At 39.7% G+C, this 20,031-nt stretch overlaps 1 protein-coding gene across 1 annotated transcript in view; it reads right to left on the bottom strand.

Annotated features, from left to right (window-relative positions):
* Window positions 1-6,759, bottom strand: part of VPS41 (VPS41, HOPS complex subunit) — a 121,274-nt gene extending 114,515 nt beyond the window's left edge. Inside the window, exons 1-2 of the mRNA XM_006085361.3 lie at window positions 6,701-6,759; window positions 85-123 (exon numbers count right to left, since the gene is read on the bottom strand). Coding sequence (XP_006085423.1) covers window positions 85-123; window positions 6,701-6,721 — 60 coding nt within the window. The 5' untranslated portion in view covers window positions 6,722-6,759. The remainder of the gene's footprint in view (window positions 1-84; window positions 124-6,700) is intronic.
* Between the last annotated feature and the right edge of the window lie 13,272 nt (window positions 6,760-20,031).

Here is a 20,031-nt window from a genome sequence, read left to right as displayed (position 1 = left end):
TGTATTTATTAGCACCGCAGAACAAGTTCATGATAACCTGGTTGGTTAGCTAGAAATCCCCAGGCTCCTGAATCACCACCTTACCTCAGACTCATCGGTAGATTCTTCAAGAGACACGGTTTCCTACAAAGCAAAGAGGGGGGAAATGGTCAGAATAATGACAAAATAATAAAAAAAATATTTTCCAGGGAAAAGAGTTCTTATGTCCCCACCAATATCCGCCTGCCCTTTTCTGGAGGCATCTGCAAATACAATGTAAAGGACTCCACATGGTCCAACGCTCACAGACCTCCTACTTCTCCACACCCTGCGGGACTGAGATGGTTACTCGGGGGCCTCACAAATCCAGTTCCTGCTGACCTCCCTCAAGTGGTCAGGAGGTTAACAAATTGTCACGTGAGCAAGCAGAAGGCTCTTCTCTTGCTAAAAATGCAAATCGCTCTGGCAAAGCAGCCTTACCGATCTCAGAAAGGAAGAGGAAAACTGCCATCTCAAAATATCTACAAGCCAATTTTTCTACTGAAAAGCTCTTGTGCTACTAATTATTATGCTATTCATCTGGTTGAGTCAAAATGATTGTCTTGCTTAAACAACATTTACAAAAGAATTCCCCTGGAGTGGTACCTATCAGACACTGGGCAAACAAGCTGTATAATTTATATCCACTCTTTAAACCATTAACTGGAAGACAAATTCTGCCATTTAACACAGTTTCCTTCTTGCTGGACAATGAATCTTGCTGCTCTGTGGAAAACAAAGCAAAAAGGGGAAAAATTGACTTGATCCTGCTAATCTCTCACCTGTCCACTGAAAAAGAGAATCTGCTGATGCCATGCATCCTCAAAGAGGTCAGCAAAATGAAGATTTACTTAACGTGCTTATAGATATCAACAGCAATAAAAGGCTACAACTAATACGCTGACACAGAATGTAAGCATTTCACAACAATCCATGAGATAAAGAAAGAACAAAAAAAATTGAGGCAAGGGCATAATATTGTTTTAGACATAACAATTTTTTTTCCAACAAAAAGAATGAACATTTTTTTAAAAAGTTAGATGCACAGATTACTCAATGCAAATTGGATAGCAGGATAAATGCAAATCTGGTGTTTTAAAACATTTTAAGTTCATTCATGGAAAATCAGTAAGAACCCGGCAGGTGGCAGGCTGCCTGGGCATCAGTCTAGTGGATAATTTAGCCTCCACTCTCAAAAAATATCTGGCCCTGGCCGGTTTGGCTCAGTGGATAGAGCATCGGCCTGCGGACCGAGGGGTCCCGGGTTCGATTCCGATCAAGGGCATGTACCTTGGTTGTGGGCACATCCCCAATAGGGGGTGTGAGGCAGCTGATTGATGTTTCTCTCTCATCGATGTTTCTAACTCTCTATCCCTCTCCCTTCCTCTCTGTAAAAAATCAATAAAATATATATTTTTAAAAAATATCTGTAAAGTGGGATGAAAGTTCCTTGTAATTAAGACTTTTATTGCAGTTCCATCATTAACCATGATGAATATGAGACTCTTCTTTACATTCCAATGCAGCCTATTTCGTTTAATGTTATTCTAAGTATTAGGATGTTCTTACTAATTTGGAGCTACAATCTCTCCACAGTAACTTTTTATTCTTAACACCAATAAGACCCCCGGTTGTGAAGTCCTCAGAATTTTGAGGGTATACACACTGTGGGTTGTGGGTGATGAAGGGAATTTGGGAGAGAAATGGGAGGCTGGAACTTGATGAAGGCCAACTCCAAGCTCTACAGGATGAAGAAACAGAACAAAGACCAGGGCCCAGGAAATCAGACATTAAACACTCCTTCCCAGCAATGTGTGTGACACAGCAGAGCTTAATGGAAAAGACAGTGTGATAGCTCTCAATGTCTGACACAGGCACAAAAAAAGGAGTCTTCTGTGTGATATGTATTTGATATCCTTGTGTCACAAAGTCAATTTCAAAAAGTTTTGGGGATACCCAGGGACTAGGCTGGTTTAGTAGGTAAGATTTTAAAATATCTGGGAGCGAGCCATAGCAAGAAGACTCAGGTTACCAAATCTGTTCAACCCACTAGCCTTAGCTACTGCACTCATCTCATTCAGCAAGTGAAGAAGTATCTTGACACCTGCTTCAGCTTGGTGGCTTAGTGACCCAATCCCAAATCTGACTTTGCATCAGAATCATCTAAACTCAGTTGGGGATTAGCTAATACCTTTTAATACACTCAATCTTCACAGATTCTGATTCAGTGGGTATTAATAGAGCCTAGAATCACAAGCATTTTGTAACAAAAACATGAGGAGGACCAAGTTTCTAGAAGACAAAAGGGCAACAGTGACTGGGCAGCCATGCATAGGGAGCTGCATGAAACCCAGAAGACCCTAATCTGCCAAGGGCTCCCTCTCCAAGGGAGCAATGTGGCTGCTGGGGCGGCTACTCATAGCCAGCTGGTGACATCGGCCTTCAGCCAACCAACCCAGGCAAATATGGGAGAAAAAAACTTACAAGGCCATGAGCATGCCCAGCTAAGCTAAACTGCGACCACACTTTAATTACATGACAGTAAAGAGTGGGCCATCTAAAAATTTCTCTGAAACTATACTTTTGCAACTTATTTGGGGCTTCTTTTTTCCTTTACTTATAAGTAAAGTTGCTTTTGTAAGTCTGTTTTGGCCAAACTGTAAGAGAAGAGAGGCGTGTATACCTAAGACAAGCCCACATTTGGATAAATCATTGTCCTCTTTATAAGACAACCATTTTAATCTGGCCACTTTAAAATGCTTTCTGTCATACTCACAAGAGTCCTGGAGAGTAAAATCGCCAATTTACAGACAAGGAAACTGAGGCACTCAATTATTGACTGACTTGATTTTTATTTTACAACATGGGGCACAACCATATGGGAGTATACAAGCTCATGAATGTGCCTCTGATAATATGTAAATGCTCTACCATAAGGATAGAAGTTCCCTAATTTCTAAAACATAGACAGAGAAGTCAAAAAAGAAACTTTCCTAATTGGTTAAGAAGTAGATGGTCTGATTGATCAACTATTTCAACAGACTAGGTTCCCCGCTGTAGGAAAGATGAAAGGGTACCTGGGGAGCTAGCTGGCAGAGTAAGGAGTCTATGTAGGGAAAGTAATCTACAATACATTTAAATTAATAACTTTCAAAAGTTTCAAGTAAGATAAAATAACAATCCAAATTCTATTGGGCCTTAATTACAATTTGACATTTTCAATTCAGAAGGCTATTCTCTCCTCATAAATTCATTTACACATTTTATTAAGACCTAGTACTTGTAAAGCACTAGCCCTGTGAGAGTTACAGACATGAGTAAGCTCTAGTCCTTTATTCTTGAAGACTCAGCAATCTGTGGAAGAGACAAGATCTATACACAAACAACCAGACTTCAAGCAGAATATTATTCATAAATGAGGTATGGACAAATACAGAGGGGCATCTGTGATTATGAAGGTCAACTATAAATCATTTTGGTGCTAGATAAAACGGCTGTTTAGAAGATTTCCAGGCAGAAAGCAGGGTATTAGCTCTTCCTATATAACATATGTAGGTATTTGGGGGAAATACCTTTACCATACTCAGCATAAACAAAGATATCCCAGTAACGCTTAAAAATGTGTATTCATATCCAAAAAGTGATTTTTAGTTTGAGAGTCTATGAACTGTTTTATGTTTCGTTAACTCGCTCAGTATATTGGTTCTTCCTAAAATTAAAGGGGAGGGCAAGCAATCACCAAAGAATACAACGCTCAGAAACGTTAAGAGGAGAGGTTTAGTTTTGTCCTCCTTATCCTGGAGGGCTGTTTGCATTTACAATAAAAAAGCTTCCTTTGCCCTAATCTGTCATCAGTTACTTTAAAACACATCTCACTGCTTAAAGCATTCAGAAGAGAAAAATTATGTCAAAATTTTCTAAAACATTCAGAGTATCAAAACAGAACAATTAGCAAATTTACTTAACTCCACTTTTGAACCCTTTTAGCCCTCAAAAACATGTATAATAAAGGCCTTACTATCTTAGTTGAGATTTTTAATGGCTTCCTACTGTAAAATGTGAAATGCACACACAAGCAGAGTGGGGAAAGGCTAACTATTTTTAATCTACAAAAGACAATTTATAGATTAAATACAGGTACAATTATTTATTAGCTTTCTTTAAAAAAAATAAACAGGACAACAATTTGTGAATGTTTGCTTCTTTCTGCTATTAATCATGAGCTTTGAAATTAGATGACTGGAGATTTATTATAGACACAAGTATGAGCAAGTAACTGAAGTTGCCTGGATTTCTACTGTTTACCTGGAAAATACAATCCTTTAATATGTATTGCATATCAAGCACTACTCTATGTGTCAGGCAAACAGTAGTGAACAAATCTTTGCCATCATGGAGCTTACATCCTAATGGGGAGAATATACCGAAATGAATATAGACACATAGAGAATATACAGAAAAAATAGACGAGCATGAAGAAAAAAATAATGCAGAAGAGTTGCAAAGAATGGTCAGGGAACACTTGGGTCCGGCTGGTATGGTACAGTGGTTGAGTGTCGACCCATAAACCAAGAAGTCACTGGTTGATTCCTGATCAGGGCAATACCTGGGTTGCTGGTTTGATCCTTGGTCAGAGGACATATGGGAGGCAACAGATTGATGTTTCTCTCTCACATCGATGTTTCCCTCTCTCTCTCTCTCTCTCTCTCTTTCTCTCTCTCCCCCCCCCCCCTTAAAAAAATCAATAACCATATCCTCAGGAGAGAATAAAAATGAAAAATAAAAAAGATAACACTTGGATAAAGACAAAGGGAATGAGGGAGAAAACCCTGTCGATATCTAGGGTCAAAAAAGGGTACAGCATGAACAAAGGCCCTTAGGTAGAAACATGCCATGTTTGTTGAAGGAACCGTAAGAGAGCCAGTCTAGCTGATGCAAAATGATAGAAGGGAAAGAAAAACAGTGAAAAATTAGGTCAGAAAATGGGACAGCGCAATTGGGGCAAGGTCCTGCAGGGCAACTAGGCTATTACAAAGACGTTGGCTTTCCCTCAGAGTGCAATGAGAAGGACCAGGAAGTTTGGAAGTAGGAGGTGCTTGTCCTGACATATACATCAGAACATTTACCACACAGAATTCTTTTCTGAGGACCAAATGCGAATGTGAAAGGATTCTTTAAATTGAAAAGTGCTGTACAAATTCAAAGCATTCTTATTGTATCACTAACGTTATGCATGTCTTTCTCCATCAGACCACTTGGCCAAACTCCTGCACAAAACAGTAGTGAATACCAAGAACAACTGTCTCCATTTCTGCGACCCTATATCTAAGAACATAGGAGCTTCCTTTTTTTCTTGCTTTTATATTTCAATATAAAAGGTGAACAGTATGAAAACCAATCTCACCACTATTATCAAACCCAACAATGTGTCATGAACAATGTGTCATGAGATGAACATTTTCCTTTGAACTGCCTAGAACAGAAAAGGGAGGCTCCAGTGGTAAGTAGAGACTCTTAGCACTGACCACACAAACAAATTTCTACCTTATTTCTTAATTAATGTATACAAAGGGCAGATTCTCATTATGTAAGTAAAGTATGTTGCCAATGGTACAAATTATAAACTCCATAAGCTGCTGTTATTATGATACTAAACAGCTTATCATCAAATCCCTTCTTAGAGGCAATTTTGGATACTGGTGGCCCTGTTAATTTGTGAGGAAAAGCAGTGCTAGGCTTAAAAATGGCCCCGGAAATGGAAAATGAAGGTATTTCCCCAGGTTCCGGACTTTCTCTGCTCTTTTTGTCTTATTTATGTTACTCTGGCAGCCACTATTGCCTGTAATGAATACAACTATCACAATCACTAATTTCTATCCTAAACTCCAGTGCCACTTTGCCATGGGTTGGCTGGACATTGCCATCTGACCTTCTGCCAGCAACAAATCACTCCTCTCCTAACTTTATGCCCTTTTACTAAGCACTTTAACGTTGTGTACCAATTCACTCGAACTTAAACCACCTTCCAAAGACGGCACTATATTATCGATATCTTATCTATCTTATTTCTATCGTGTATCTCTATCTTTAAATAGCTTCTATTTACAAGTTAAATAACTAGCCCAAAGTCACATAGTAAGACAGAGAACCAGCGCAGGAGCCTAGTCACTTCTGCTCTAGAACAGATGCACGTAACCGCCAATACACGCCACAGGGACCGAGCTGTGTGTCTAAAGGCAACAGATGCTAAAAGAAACATCGTTTACTTTCTCCCAGCCCTCCTGCCAACCGCTCCCACGGCCCTCCTTCGAGCGGGAAGGAATTGAAACTCCAGTTTCCGAGCCTCAAAACTCAAGTCATCTGTCACGCCTCCTTTGGGCAGTCAGTCCCTGCCGCAGCCCAGGCTGCCTCCAAGCCACTGGGCACAGGCCACAGGGCAGAGCGAGAGAAGAGCCAGCTGTCAAACCCTGGGGGTGTGTCGGGGGCTCTCCCAGGTGCCCTCCAAGAACCGGCATCCCACCCCGACTCTGCTCCCGAACGGCCTTTCGCTGCCCGCCCGCCCGCCCGCCCGCCCGCCCTGCCCGGCCCTCCAGCAGCTCCGCACCTCCACGCGCCCCTTTCCAAGGCCCCGCCACTAAACCTTCGTTTTACCCTTTCCCTGCCCAGCACTTGTAGCCTTTACCTGTTCCTCGGCTTCCGCCATGGTGCAGCTGGGGAGTCATGTGACATACCCGGAAATGAGAGGAAAGAGAGCCTGAGGCGCAGGGCCCGCTGGGAAATGTAGTTTTAGCAGCATCTGAGCCTGGACATCTTTTCTATTTGGTGAGGTTATTGGGCCTTTGTTTCTGCTTCCAACTCTCCAAGCTTAATGAAGTTATGCTTTGGAGAATCTCAGCATAACCGTTGTTGATGTTTTATTTTGTTGTTGCCCTTATTTTTCCGTGATAATTATAATATATAATATTTATTTATATTTACTTTGTACCAGGCCCTGGATTTACAGTTTTGCATGAATTATCTCATTTAATCCTTCCAGCAATCCCTACTATTATCCCCACTTATAGAGGAGAATACCGTGCCTCAGAGGTCACACAGCTAATAAGAGACAGAAATAAAATTTAAATTTGGCCTCGCCTGATGCTAAAGACTTGACTACCAAGTGCCACTTAGTCTAAAAGTGTTCTTGCAGTTTTAAAAAAGCATAGTAAGTGAATATAAAGCAGTCTTTGCAGAGGAGAACCCAAGAATAGTTTATACTTCAAAAATATTTATTTGGATTCTTCTGCTTGTTGCTTTAAATTGACATTTTCTTCTGAGAGCTCTTCTGGAATCTGGACATTGACATTAAAAATCTCTGTTGTTCAGATTATTTATTAAACTTGTATTGAGTATATTCCATAGATAAATATTTGAAATGAAATAAAAATTTATCCTTGGTAAAATCTGTAAAACCACTGTATTACTTACAACTTTTAGAATGAATGATTCTCTCTCCATGTTTCCAGACATTTTTAATTCTCCTTTCTAATCCTCAGGAATTTGTAGTATCTTATCCAAAGACAGGGATTTTACTCTTTCCCACTCACCTCCAGCCGCTGATAACTAAAAGAGGACATCACATATGGCAGCTTGTGGTGTGTGCCCAGTACCCTTTTGGACTCTCTGTCCTTATTGACTCTGACCTAGTAAGAAGTCATGGACTTAGTATTCTGTGCCTCCCAGGGCTCTAGCTGCAGGGTGACTTCATCTGAGACACTTGTCTTCTCCCCTGGGCCTTAAAAGCCTTAGCTCCATCCTCTTCCTCCAAGACTTGCTGGAATCCCTCTTCCAGTTTGCTTATCGCTAAGTCATAAGAGGATAATGAAAGACCAACCCCAAAGCATTTAGATATCCATAGCCAAGCACCCAATGCAGTAAGACCTTTTCTCACAAAGCAGCACAGGACCAAATAGTGCCCATGATGAGCTTCAAGTCCCACAAGGATTCTCTTACACAAACTAAAGAGGCTGTGGAAACCCTCAGTCAAGTATCCACAGGAAAAATTTAAAAAAGCCTAGTCCCTCTACTTTTCTGACTTTCCTCACAAACTGTAATTTTCCCTTATGAGATAGGCCTAGCCATAAACTTTAGTGGGTCTGATTGAAGAGGTAGTCAAAGTTCACTGCAGATTCTCCCCTGCTCACACAACCTCAGAGACTCTGGATCTGCCAAGTTTGTTCCCCATTCAATGTTCTGTTTTGACGGTAATAAATACGATGAGCACTGAATCTATTACAACAGTGGTTCTCAACCTTGGCTGCACATTAGAATCACCTGGGAATCCAGACACATGTGAAAGATGACTTAGAGCAGGGGTCCTCAAACTACGGCCCACGGGCCACATGCAAATACAAATACTGTATTTGTTCCCATTTTGTTTTTTTACTTCAAAATAAGATATGTGCAGTGTGCATAGGAATTTTTTCATAGTTTTTTTAAAAACTATAGTCTGGTCCTCCAACAGTCTGAGGGACAGTGAACTGGCCCCCTGTTTAAAAAGTTTGAGGACCCCTGACTTAGAGGAAGAAACCCACTAGAGGCAAGCAGGTTCATGCTGGGCCCATGAGCAAGATGAAATTCACATATGACCTCCAAGCCCCAAGTGTCCTCAAGTGAAATGAGAATTTGGGGCTCCCTTATCTAAGTGGTTCTCTAGCCTCCTACTACTCAAAGTGTGATCTACAGGCCAATAGCATCAACATTACCTAGGAGCTTGTTTGAAATTAAGAGCTTAGGGCCTCTCCATAGACCTACTGAACCAGAATCTGGATTTCAATAATATCCTCAGGTGATATTTACATTGAAATTTGAGAAATGTTGGACTTAATAGTCTTTCCTTCTCTGGAAAATTACCTGTTTCTTTCTTGTACATCATCAATTCGCCTTTCTCACCTTCAATCTATGGAGGTGGGGGTAAGAGTCAACCTCTCATTCACAGTATATAGAACCTAATATTGTGAAGAGACTTCAAACCACACCTAAAACAATTTGAAATTGTGCTTGCTTGAGCAGTACATATACTAAGAATTTGAAATTAAAAACGCAATTCCATTTACATTAGCACCTCAAAAATTAAATACTTAGCTATAACACTAGCAAAATATGTACAAGATTTATATGGGGAAAACTACACAACTCTGATGAATGAAATTAAAGAACAACTAAATATACCATATTCTTGAATAGGAAGATTCAATATTTTCAACAGGTCAGTTCTTCCCAATGGGGTCTACAAACTCCATACAATTCCAATAAAAATCCCAGAAAATTATAATATGGATATCAACAAAATGATTCTAAAGTTTTATAGAGAGGCAAAATATCCAACACAATATTGAATAGCCAGAATTGTCCACACAATATTAAAGGACAAGAGCAAAGCTGTTGGGTTGATGCTACTCAACTCCAAGATTTACTATAAAGCTATGGCAATCAAGACAGTGGGTATTGGTGAAAGATCAGACAAACAGATCAATGGAACCGAATAAGACATGATCCACACAAAAATCATTGTTAAGCTGAATTTCATTAAAATTAAAAACCTCAGCTCTGTGAAAGACAATGTCAGGAGAATTAGAAGACAAGCCAGAGACTGGCAGAAAATATTTGCAAATGGCACATTTGATAAAGAATTTACCCAAAATATACAAAGAACTCTTAAGAAAACATACAACTTGATTAAAAATTGGGCCAAAAACACAATACCATTGACATTAGCACCTCAACAAACATCTAGCTAAACAGACATCTAACTAAAGTAGACATAGATGGCAAATAAGCATATGAAAAAGATTCTCCACATCATAAATTATCAGGGAAATGCAAATTAAAACCACCATGAGATACCACTACACACTGATAAGAATGTCCAAAATCTGGAACACTGACAACAGGAAATACTGGTTAGGATATAGAGCAATAGGAACTCTCATTTATTGCCAGTGGGGGTGCAAAATGATACTTTGGGATTATTTTTCCATATTATTTTTCTCATATGAATATACAGGGGACTATCTATGTGTGAGTTTTAAACATAATTTGGATTATACTCTACAGTTCTGTAGAACTTTTTTTTACTTATTAACATATAAAAAATGTAATTTCACATAAGCAAAATATATAGAGAGCTACATAATTGTCTGTGCTCGTATAGTCTTCTACTAAATTGATTATTATAATTTATGCACCCAATCCCCCACTTTTGAATATTACTTTCAATATTTTGTTATTATAAACCACATGTGATGAACATTGTGTCTTTGCACACTTGTACAATTTATAAATACTTCCTTAGAAAAATGTGCAGAAATAGAATGGATTGGTCAGAGGACCTTTGAAGTTGTTATAAGAAGAGTTCTGTGGAAATAGCAAGAATATACTAATGTGCTCATTTTGAATACTGTAGTAAATCTTTTATTCATCCTTCAGATTCCTATTATATGTCTTACTAACAAATATTTCAAAGGCCATCTGTTTGAGTTTTCCCCAGACATAGACTGCTTATGTGCAATCCACTTACTGAACTTCTTTCATATTTTTGACAGGAAAGCACAAAACTAATTTTTTAACTTAAAGCATGAATTCAATCTGTTCTGAATCCAGGTGTTTAGCTGTGCCAAGAAAATGTATTATTTTATAGAGAATCTTTCATTTTCAATCAAAATTTTGAAACAAAATACTTAAACACATCCTGCCATTGGATCCAAATATCATTTGCGAAACAAGGTCCATTTTTCAGCAAGAATCCAATTTCAAGGTATGTTTGTGGAACAAGAGCCTTTCTCTTCCATATATATGAGTCCTTCAAACACAAAGACACAAACATTGAAAAAGAAGAAGAGGAGAAAAGGGGAGGAGGAGGAAGGGTCGGCTACACTACATGAAAGCAATGGCAGTTCGCAATTGTCTTCCAAATTTTAACATAACCAGTATGTTAATTAATTGAAATCTAATGTTTACTTTTTTGTATAAACAGGAATGTACATGTTTTTTAGCCAGAAAACTATTTAATCCACAGTACTATTGAATCTATACACGTTAGGAAAGAGAAAACGTAACTGTCGTAGTTCCAGTAATTACATAAAGTAAAAACATCAAGATGTCGGTTTAATGGCTTTGTAGTTTTCATGAAGAAAAACTACACTTAATCATCACAAGATTTTGTATTTTATTTGATTGTGTTTCTGCTGGACTTCAGTCATTTATGGACATGTGACAACCGTGGAGCTTAGTCACCATCTAGGGTCCTTTGATTGTTGCTTTAACTATGACAGGGGAAGCCTTACCCCTTAAAAAGAGAGCATATTAAGAAGACTACAAGGGGGGGGGCGGGTGGTGGTAAGAAATCAACCAAAGGACTTGTATGCATGCATATAAGCATAACCAATGGACACAAGACGCTGGGGGGTAGGGGAGGGAGGGGGAAGGAGACATATGTAATATCCTTTGTAATACTTTAAGCAATAAAACAAAATTAAAAATAAATAAATAAAATAAAAAATTCCCAGCCTAAAAAAAAAAAACTACAAGAAAGAAGGAAGTTCACAAAATGAATGCATAAGATGACATGTACTAAAAGCCAGACCTGAATCTTTAGGTCATCCTTGTTAGATTGCCACGTGATGTTTCTAACTGGTTTGACAGCTAGTGGGGAAATATAGCTGCCCAGTCTTCACCATACTTACGTAGCTGTGCAAGAACTAAAGCCTGACATCTCTAGATGATATAAAACCAATTTCTTCTTTGATATATAAATGCCTGGAAAGTTTTGGAGGAGCCCCTCTGTTCTCCTGCCAACCTCCTTCCAAGCCCATCTGGAATGTTCTTCCTTTCACGCCTTTCCCCCACTATGATTCTTGCAGATTCTACTCCAAACTGGGATTTTTCTGGCCTTGCTGTTTTCACAAGCCAGCTCTTACTCCATCTCATTCTAGAGACACTGCTCCCCCCAACCCCTTCTCTTCATTGTGCTTCAGTGCCTGTCAGTGGTGCAGGTGAGTAGGAAGGTCTTTCAGATAAGATTGCCATGGAGAAGAAAACCATGCCCTACCATCAGTTGATGTGAACGGTGGACCGCTCTCTGCCAAGGCTGACCAAGGTTTTTTCCATCCTAGGTGTGTTTGTTGCAGTTGAGAAGGACTAATGCTGTTGAAACACCTGTTTTTAATATTTATGACATGTTGTGGCAGATATTTATTCCATTGTTTGTCTAGCACCCTTTCCTAGGATATGTCTTCCTACTACCCCATGCTTCTGGCCACCACCCACATGGTACCTATGAAATCCTTCCACTTACTGGATACAGTTTGTTGATCTTCATTCCTTCTCTGGGATTTTTGGAGTTAAGACTGAGAGAGGGCAAACTATTCCCTGATTCTGTAAGATAGCCCAGGAATTTTTGCTGTTGTTGAAACAAGTTCAAATTAGTTTTCTGATTTTTACAGGTTTTTTTTTAAAAGCCCTTTTTTTTCATCTCCATTCCCACCCCCTTTGCTCACCTCCTTTCTCTCTGGCTATCACCACAATGTTGTCTGTGTCTAGGTGTTATATATATATGATTTTTGGCTAATCCCGTCATCTTCTTCCATCCAGTCCTTTAACCCCCTCCTCTCTGACAGCTGTCAGTTGGGGGGCAATGGGCACATGATGTTTTATTGAGTTGTACACTTGAAACCTCTATGGTTTTGAGAACCAATGCCACCCCAATAAAGTCAATTTTTAAAAGTAAACAAAAAATTTTAAAAAGCCCTAATTCATTTAACTGATATGTGTACACACACACACACACACACACACACACACAAATTGGCTTTCTCCTCCAAGCTATATCTTCCCTGCCCTTTGCTTTGGTAACCGGGGTAATGGTCTTCATTCCCATCTCAAGGGGATTAAGGAAAGGTATCTGAGAATAGAGACAGGACTGGATGGATGCCCTGCTCTTTGGATGAGTATACTATTGGCCATCTCTTTTTGATATGTTCCCTCACTGGCCTGCAGGATTTTGCCACCCTTCTGATAGCAGCTGAATTTCAGCCAGCAACTGATTTTACCAGGCCTTCTTTGCTGGATTTCAGATAAGCAATCACAGATTAGCTGGATATCAGACCAGGAGCCGGTTTGAAAGGCAATTTCAAGGAGAAACTACAATACTGAGCCCTTCAAAGATACTATTATCTGGCTCAGGGACCAGGTCAGTAGAGTACTAGCCATTCTGGGCTCCCATTCTTGGTTGACCTGGAGGTGGGATGACGATGAAGGAAAGAGTGTTCAAGAAAGTCCTGAGGCCAACCAGGCAGCCAGCCAAAAACCTACATGCAACTGCCTCGGCAGGATTCTCATTTGAGTTCAAAGTGATACATAGACACTTATTTGTCATGTGGCTGAAAGAGAAGTTTCCTGCTTGTTGGTAGAAAGGAATAAAGCACTGGACAACCAAGACTTAGGCATGACTTTTTGCGTTACAACCCTTCCTAAATAAGGTACAGTTTATTCTCAGAGATTGAATTTCTACCTTCTTTGAGTTCTCATCTTATAATACTTGGAAATCTTTCCTCTTCCACAAACAAACTGAAATGAATTATAGGTTTTTCTTTTTCTAATCATCTAAAATGTTGCTAAGTTTGCACTTTGGCCCACAATTTGTAAATGTTATCTGAGATGCTTCTTGTATGCTAAACCTCAGGATTGAAGAAAATAGACTTTAATATTGATAGTCTTTGTAGACCTGGTGTAATTTCAGTGTAATTTCATACCTGGGAAAGGACTCACTGCTAACAGTTATATACTGTGCTCCAAGTGCCGCATAGCTGCAAAATGACTGGAGGATCAATGCTTTTAATGCATCTATAAACCCAGAGTCATTTCATTCTATAATAATGGCTCTTTTCTGTGTTTGCTCGTCCTGCATTCCATGAATTGGACTAGCCTAGTTGAAACTCTTAGAAATCATGCCAGAGTGACTCCCAGATCCACTGGTCATGCAAGATCTGTGCTACCTTGTAGATAACAGGTATTTCAACCAAAAAGTCCTCTCCCACTGTAACAGGGTGTGAATTCTTGAAGGGTAAATGTTGTTGGCTATTCACTTGACACAACCCCCACTTAATGTTGTCAGGAAGCTCTTCCTCACTCCATGTGTAAGATATTGACGTTTATAATTTAGCAGGTCTTTGAATAACATCGTTTCATTCAACATCATTTTGTCATAATATTGAGGATATGTCTTAGAAACTTAATTCTTGTTTACATCAATTAGCCTATGGTAAAATTGTTTTTAAGTTATTTCGCTTAAAGTTTCACAACCTATAAACAGTGAGGACTTACTGTACACTAAGTCTGGTTGATATGTAGTTAATTTTGTGAGAGTAAAGTGTGCTTAAATACTTTCTCTCATGGTTTATTGCAAGAAGGTTTCTGGGAGAATTTTTATTCAGCCTATTCAAAGAATTATATGGGGCAGCAGCTTGTCCTAGGGCTCCCCTAAATTTGTTCTGAGCCCGTTACTGGATTCTTTCCTTGATGAAATGTGTCTAAGATCCCTATTCACTCAGAAATATTATCAATATATTATTACCATGTCATTTTCTTTAATGATTGTTCAAAGGCAAGGCTACTATTATTCATTTACACAGATGATATTCATTCATTTAACAATTAGTATGTAGTAAGGGTAGACACATGAACCCCCAAACTAAGAGACAGTTCTACGCAAGAGTACTTAACTGTTAACCAATGTTAATTAAGCCCAGTGCCAGGCACTGATAATATAATACAAATATGACTAATACAAGATTCCCTACCCTCACAGTGTGGGGGAGTGGGTGGGTGCAGGAATGTAGGTGATAGAATGGGGGTTGGCCTGGGTGGCTTCCCAAGGCCTCTTCCATTCTATCAACCTGTAAATATTTTTATTTTTAGTAAGAAAATACCCTGCATTGTCACAAATGTCATTGTAGTTTAGCCATAAACATTCAACCTGTGTCGCTCAATGAAGGAGTTTTCCTATAATATTTCCTGAGGAGTAAAATTTGTCATTAACTGCACTTTAAGAAACCCAGAGTAAACGATGCACCAAAGAGCCTCCGATAGATCAGGTCCCCGACCTTTATTGATAAATTCTGATGGAAGTGCCTGGCGCCTAATCACAGCCTTGCCAGTGGGATGGCCTCTCCCAGTAAAATTTCCACTCCAGGGTTGTATCAATTCTCTCCTCTTCTTAGAAAGAGCCTGTCCTTCCTATTTCCTCTCTTTCTCCCCAAACTCCTTCAATAATTGACGAAATCCCAGAGCCGGAGGCCCCAGCGCTCACCCGTGGGCAGCCCTTGACTAAGAAGCCACCGTGTAGCTGCGTCCGATGTCAGAATCTTGATCTGTGCAGGTCGCCTCCACGCCATTAAGTGGTGCTTGAAAGAAACTGCTTAAGTGCCTGGCTTTGTGGTGAGTTGTGCTCTTTTCCTCCCTCTCCTCTTCTTCTCAGTAAACCTTTCTAAGGAAATACATTTGGAGCTAAGAGCCTCTCCCAGGGTGGAGAGTGGATCTGTAGGTTTCAGGGAATTAAAGCCAAGCCCCGTCCCCAGGGTCAAGTGGAGGCAAACAGATCTGTCCTGGAGGAGGAGGCTGTCGCTATTAAGGGAGAGAACCACCTTCCTAATCCATGAGGGAGAGGAATTTTCCAGAAATGGGAGACATACGGTTTTTGAAAAGATTATGTGACGTTCCAAAGACACACATTTTAAGTAGAGCATTCTAATTGGGCGACTGTGTTACAGAGGAAGTTAATACCTGAACTTATCAGGTATTAAGAACAGGCAAAGCATTTCCCCAAACAATAGCTTTTCTACATTCTTTTCATTCTGAAGACTCAGACAAAGTATCTGGATAGATCATAAGCCTTTTATGAACCCATGACCCGGATTTAGAAAAGCTATACTCACTGCATGCGGACCTTTCATAATAGCACAGCTCACCCCTCACTGCCCCCCAGACTTTCAGCCCCAAATGAAATAATGAAATCAGGCACTGCATGCACTAGGAATTATAACCAAAGTTTAACATAATCCTATTACATTTTGGCAATAAGTTAACTAGTTAGATGTCACACTAGTTGGAACATATTCCTGATTGTCAAGGACTAGATATTGAACTTAAGTGCCATTGTTGATTTATATTTGCTTTATAGCAACAGTAAAATGGGTGCCTCTCTTTAAGGCAACAAAATTATCCTTATTCATGCTCTTCGCATATATCGCTGCAACTTCATCACATTACAATGCTCCAAGGCTGTCACTGGAGAGAGAATTTTCAGGTTAGAAGGACTGGCTGCCTCCCTTGACAGAGGTCAGTTTTCCACACCAATGTAGACAGTTTTCAAGCATTTCTTAGAATCCAGGCCAAAGGAAGCGATGACTGGAGACAGGAAAGGTTTACCTCTGGTCACTGACTCAGTTTCCAATTTTTAATTTCTTCTCCTGTATATTTTTTTCCAGTATGCCTGACACCTAGAAAGTTTTCTCCTCTAATATCTCTGAACTGTAGGGAAGTAGTCTTACTTTATCCTTGTGGGATATCATATTAGAACCCAATACTGCAATATCAGAGTAAGAAATAGTGTGTGGGTCTTTTCCTTACATGATCACCTACAAATAGAATCATAATGCTTTACACAAATGTATTTTGTCCATATATAGGTGCTTCTTAAATTCTCTCAAGTTTCTTGTGAGTTAATCATGATCATGTTTCCCTCCTCATACTATTTCACTACCTCCCCTTTAACTACAAGGTAATGTCTCAGCCCTTTAGCATGACATTTAGGGCCATTCAAGGAATAGAATCCTATATAATAAAGAGGTTATATGCAAATTGACCATCACACACTCACACAAGATGGCCACCCCCATGTGGGTACAAGATGGCTGCCCCCATGTGGTCAAAAGATGGCCACTACAAGATGGCCAGCAGGGAAGGGCAGTTGGGGGTGACCAGGCCTGCAGGGGAGGGTAGTTGGGGGCAATTGGGCCGGCAGGGGAGCAGTTAGGTGTCGATCAGGCTGGCAGGGGAGTGATTAGGGGGTGATCAGGCTGGCAGGCAGAAGCAGTTAGGGGCAATCAGGCAGGCAGGCAGGTGAGTGGTTGGGAGCCAGCAGTCCCAGATTGTGAGGGGGATATCCGACTGCCGGTTTAGGCCCTATCCCCAGATGTCCAACTGCCCTCGAGGGGTCCCAGATTAGAGGGGGTGCAGGCTGAGCTGAGGGACATCCCCCCCCCCAGTGCATGAATTTCGTGCACCGGGCCTCTAGTGAAAAATAAAAGAATGAAGTGGAACAGCATTACAATGTTCTGCTTGTGGCAATTCACTCTAAATCGTACTCCTCCAGTGCATGATTGCATTCCAAATCTGTCCCTGTCATTTGGGCAAACAATCCAATGTTTCTACTAGTATATAAGGAAACAAAGTTTCAGAAATATTAACTAGTTTCCCTGGATGGAAAAATGGCAGATATGGGATTGGGACCAAGTCTGATTTCAGAGCTGAGCTTCTCTGAGTTCCTGTGAGTCAATCACTGACATTCACAGTGACTGAGACATACCAGAAGCTCAATACAAGCTCACTGTTATAATTTTAAGTCTCTCTCCCACATGGCAAGGAGAGCTAATGCCTCTAGTAATTGTCATCTAATGTATCTTGAATTAATGGTCAAATTTGTGACTTCCATATCTCAAATGAGGAAATTGAAACTTAGGGCGATTAAATGGCCTGCATGGTTATAGTGATAGAAGCTGGCAAAGCCAGGATTAGAACACAAGTCTTTTAATTTTTAGTCTAGTGTTCTTGCCATGCTGCTCACTAATCATATATTTAAAATTTATAATTAGGGAAAGATATCATTGAGAATAAAAAAATGAATATTTAAACTTTCCAACAGAAGAGGTTTCTTGGAGAAAAATTCATCTTATTCCTCTACTGGCAGAATTAATAAAGTATTTATTGTCTTAAAAGTAATCCATTATTGTGCTTTTAAAACAGAATTTTAAAGTAAAATCTATCTTTCTCTGTAGATGAGTAAAACCAGATTTTAGCAGGTAGACTTGAAGGGGCTGGAAGCATATTTATGATAAATAGAAAGGAAATCTATTTCTACTGACTCAATCCTTAGGACATCAGAATGAAAGCATGTGTATGTGCTTATGCATTATTCTCCTAACCATTTCCCCCCTTCAATGCCCATCTTACTTGAAAATATGGAAGGAGAATAAAAATGAAAACATGGAAGGGGGGGAAACCTAGAATTTACAATAGATTTCTTAGCCCTTGACTTGCATAAAATAGAGGAAAAGTACAACTTAAAAAGTCAGATGTGGCCTTAGCCAAACAAATATATGTGTTAGGTTTGCTCCCCTACTATTCCTTTCAGAAACTCATCTAACACTGAAAGTGAATATTGCTTTAAGTTTAAAAAGAGAAAGAGAAAGAGAAATGTTTCCCTTCCTAGTGTTAAGATACCCTATTAAAAGCTTGAGAATAAACTTCCTTCCCTATCCGTGTTTTCCTTTTCTATCAAGCAAATATTGATTTCCCCTCCCCCACTAGTGATACAGGCGTGCAAATGGCCCTGGCCCTTTGGTTTGCTGCCTTCTTTGTGTACTGGCCATGGCAACCGACAAGGCAGCATGTTTATGACTCGCTGCTGCTGGGCAGCCGACAGGGGGTGCTCACTGCATATTTGGATGAAGGAAAAAAAAGATTTGATTCAAAACAATCCAGTTTTAGTTTTCCTTACTTTGCACACAAAACTGAAGACTTGTAGCTTTCCTCAAACAGAAAGGTTTTGCAAATATGTTCAGAATCAGAGTGAGGGAATGCATACACAGGTCAGTGAAGGGGGCCTCGGGGACAGCCAGTGTTTACACATGAATCGGGCCTGGGGTTCTGAGGGACTTGGATCCCTGAAGGATTTGGGTCATTGTTCATCAATTACACCTGCATTTTCTCGGCTATAATGACTACATTTATTGGATAATTTATCAACTTCTTACTTTGTGTACCTAGACACGGAGTGAGTAGTGAGAACGTATGTTCTGATTTTGCTTTCCCCCCATCACTCTTCGCACATCACTTAGCACTGTTTCTGCTTCTCCCCGAATAGGATGCAAAATGGTGTCACGTGTTCCCATGGGAGTTTCTCCTATGAATAATATTCTTCATGCAGTCCAAATGGCAAATGAAAACGAGGTATTTTGGTCTACAAAATGTTGAGGACGGCCACACACGATAAGATAGAGGAAAAACTGGAGTGGTGTTAGGACTTGAAGTAGCTCTTACCTACTTTAAATTCAGTTTAAATTTTGATTTTAAAAAATCCCTAAAAAATACATGAGGCATATTTAAACATTGTCTGATTGTAATGTTTAAAAGATTAAGCTTAAATCTGGAAAGATAGTAAAAAAATAAGTTGCTGGAACACCAGCAAATGCTAACAGGAACAAGTTATTTTGAATCCTTTGCCTCTGAAGACAGAGATGAAAAAGATCGGAAGTAAGAGGCTCTCATTAGAAGAAAACATAGTATGTGGCAAGTCCTATAAAATTTATCAGGATCTATCTTCAAGAAATACCGAAAGCCACAGGAATATAGTAAGGTATTTAAAAACAATTAACATTGCTTACTCTTCGTCAGAGTTGTAAATACGGTTTCCTACGGGATTAGTAAAGCCTTTGTTTTGATTTATGCAGCAAAGGCTTCAGAAAGAGTGATGGCCTTGCTCATTGTTCAACAGAAACCACAGGAAAAATGTGCATCTTAGAAACACACTTTGTTTCCTTTTTCTGGAGCCCAAACAACTTCCAGCTAAAAGACATATTTTGATTAAGATAATATTTTTCCCTAATCAATATTTTTTACCTCTGGGTTATTACTTCCTTGAAGGCTTCTATGCCTTTTTTTTTTCCCTTTCTAAATTAGTCCATGTAGTTTATGAGA

Source organism: Myotis lucifugus, unplaced genomic scaffold (genome assembly GCF_000147115.1).
Source record: "Myotis lucifugus unplaced genomic scaffold, Myoluc2.0 scaffold_18, whole genome shotgun sequence".
Taxonomy (NCBI): domain Eukaryota; kingdom Metazoa; phylum Chordata; class Mammalia; order Chiroptera; family Vespertilionidae; genus Myotis; species Myotis lucifugus.
The sequence above is the reverse complement of the archived record's forward strand: the minus strand, read 5'-3'. Positions and strand labels throughout refer to the sequence as shown.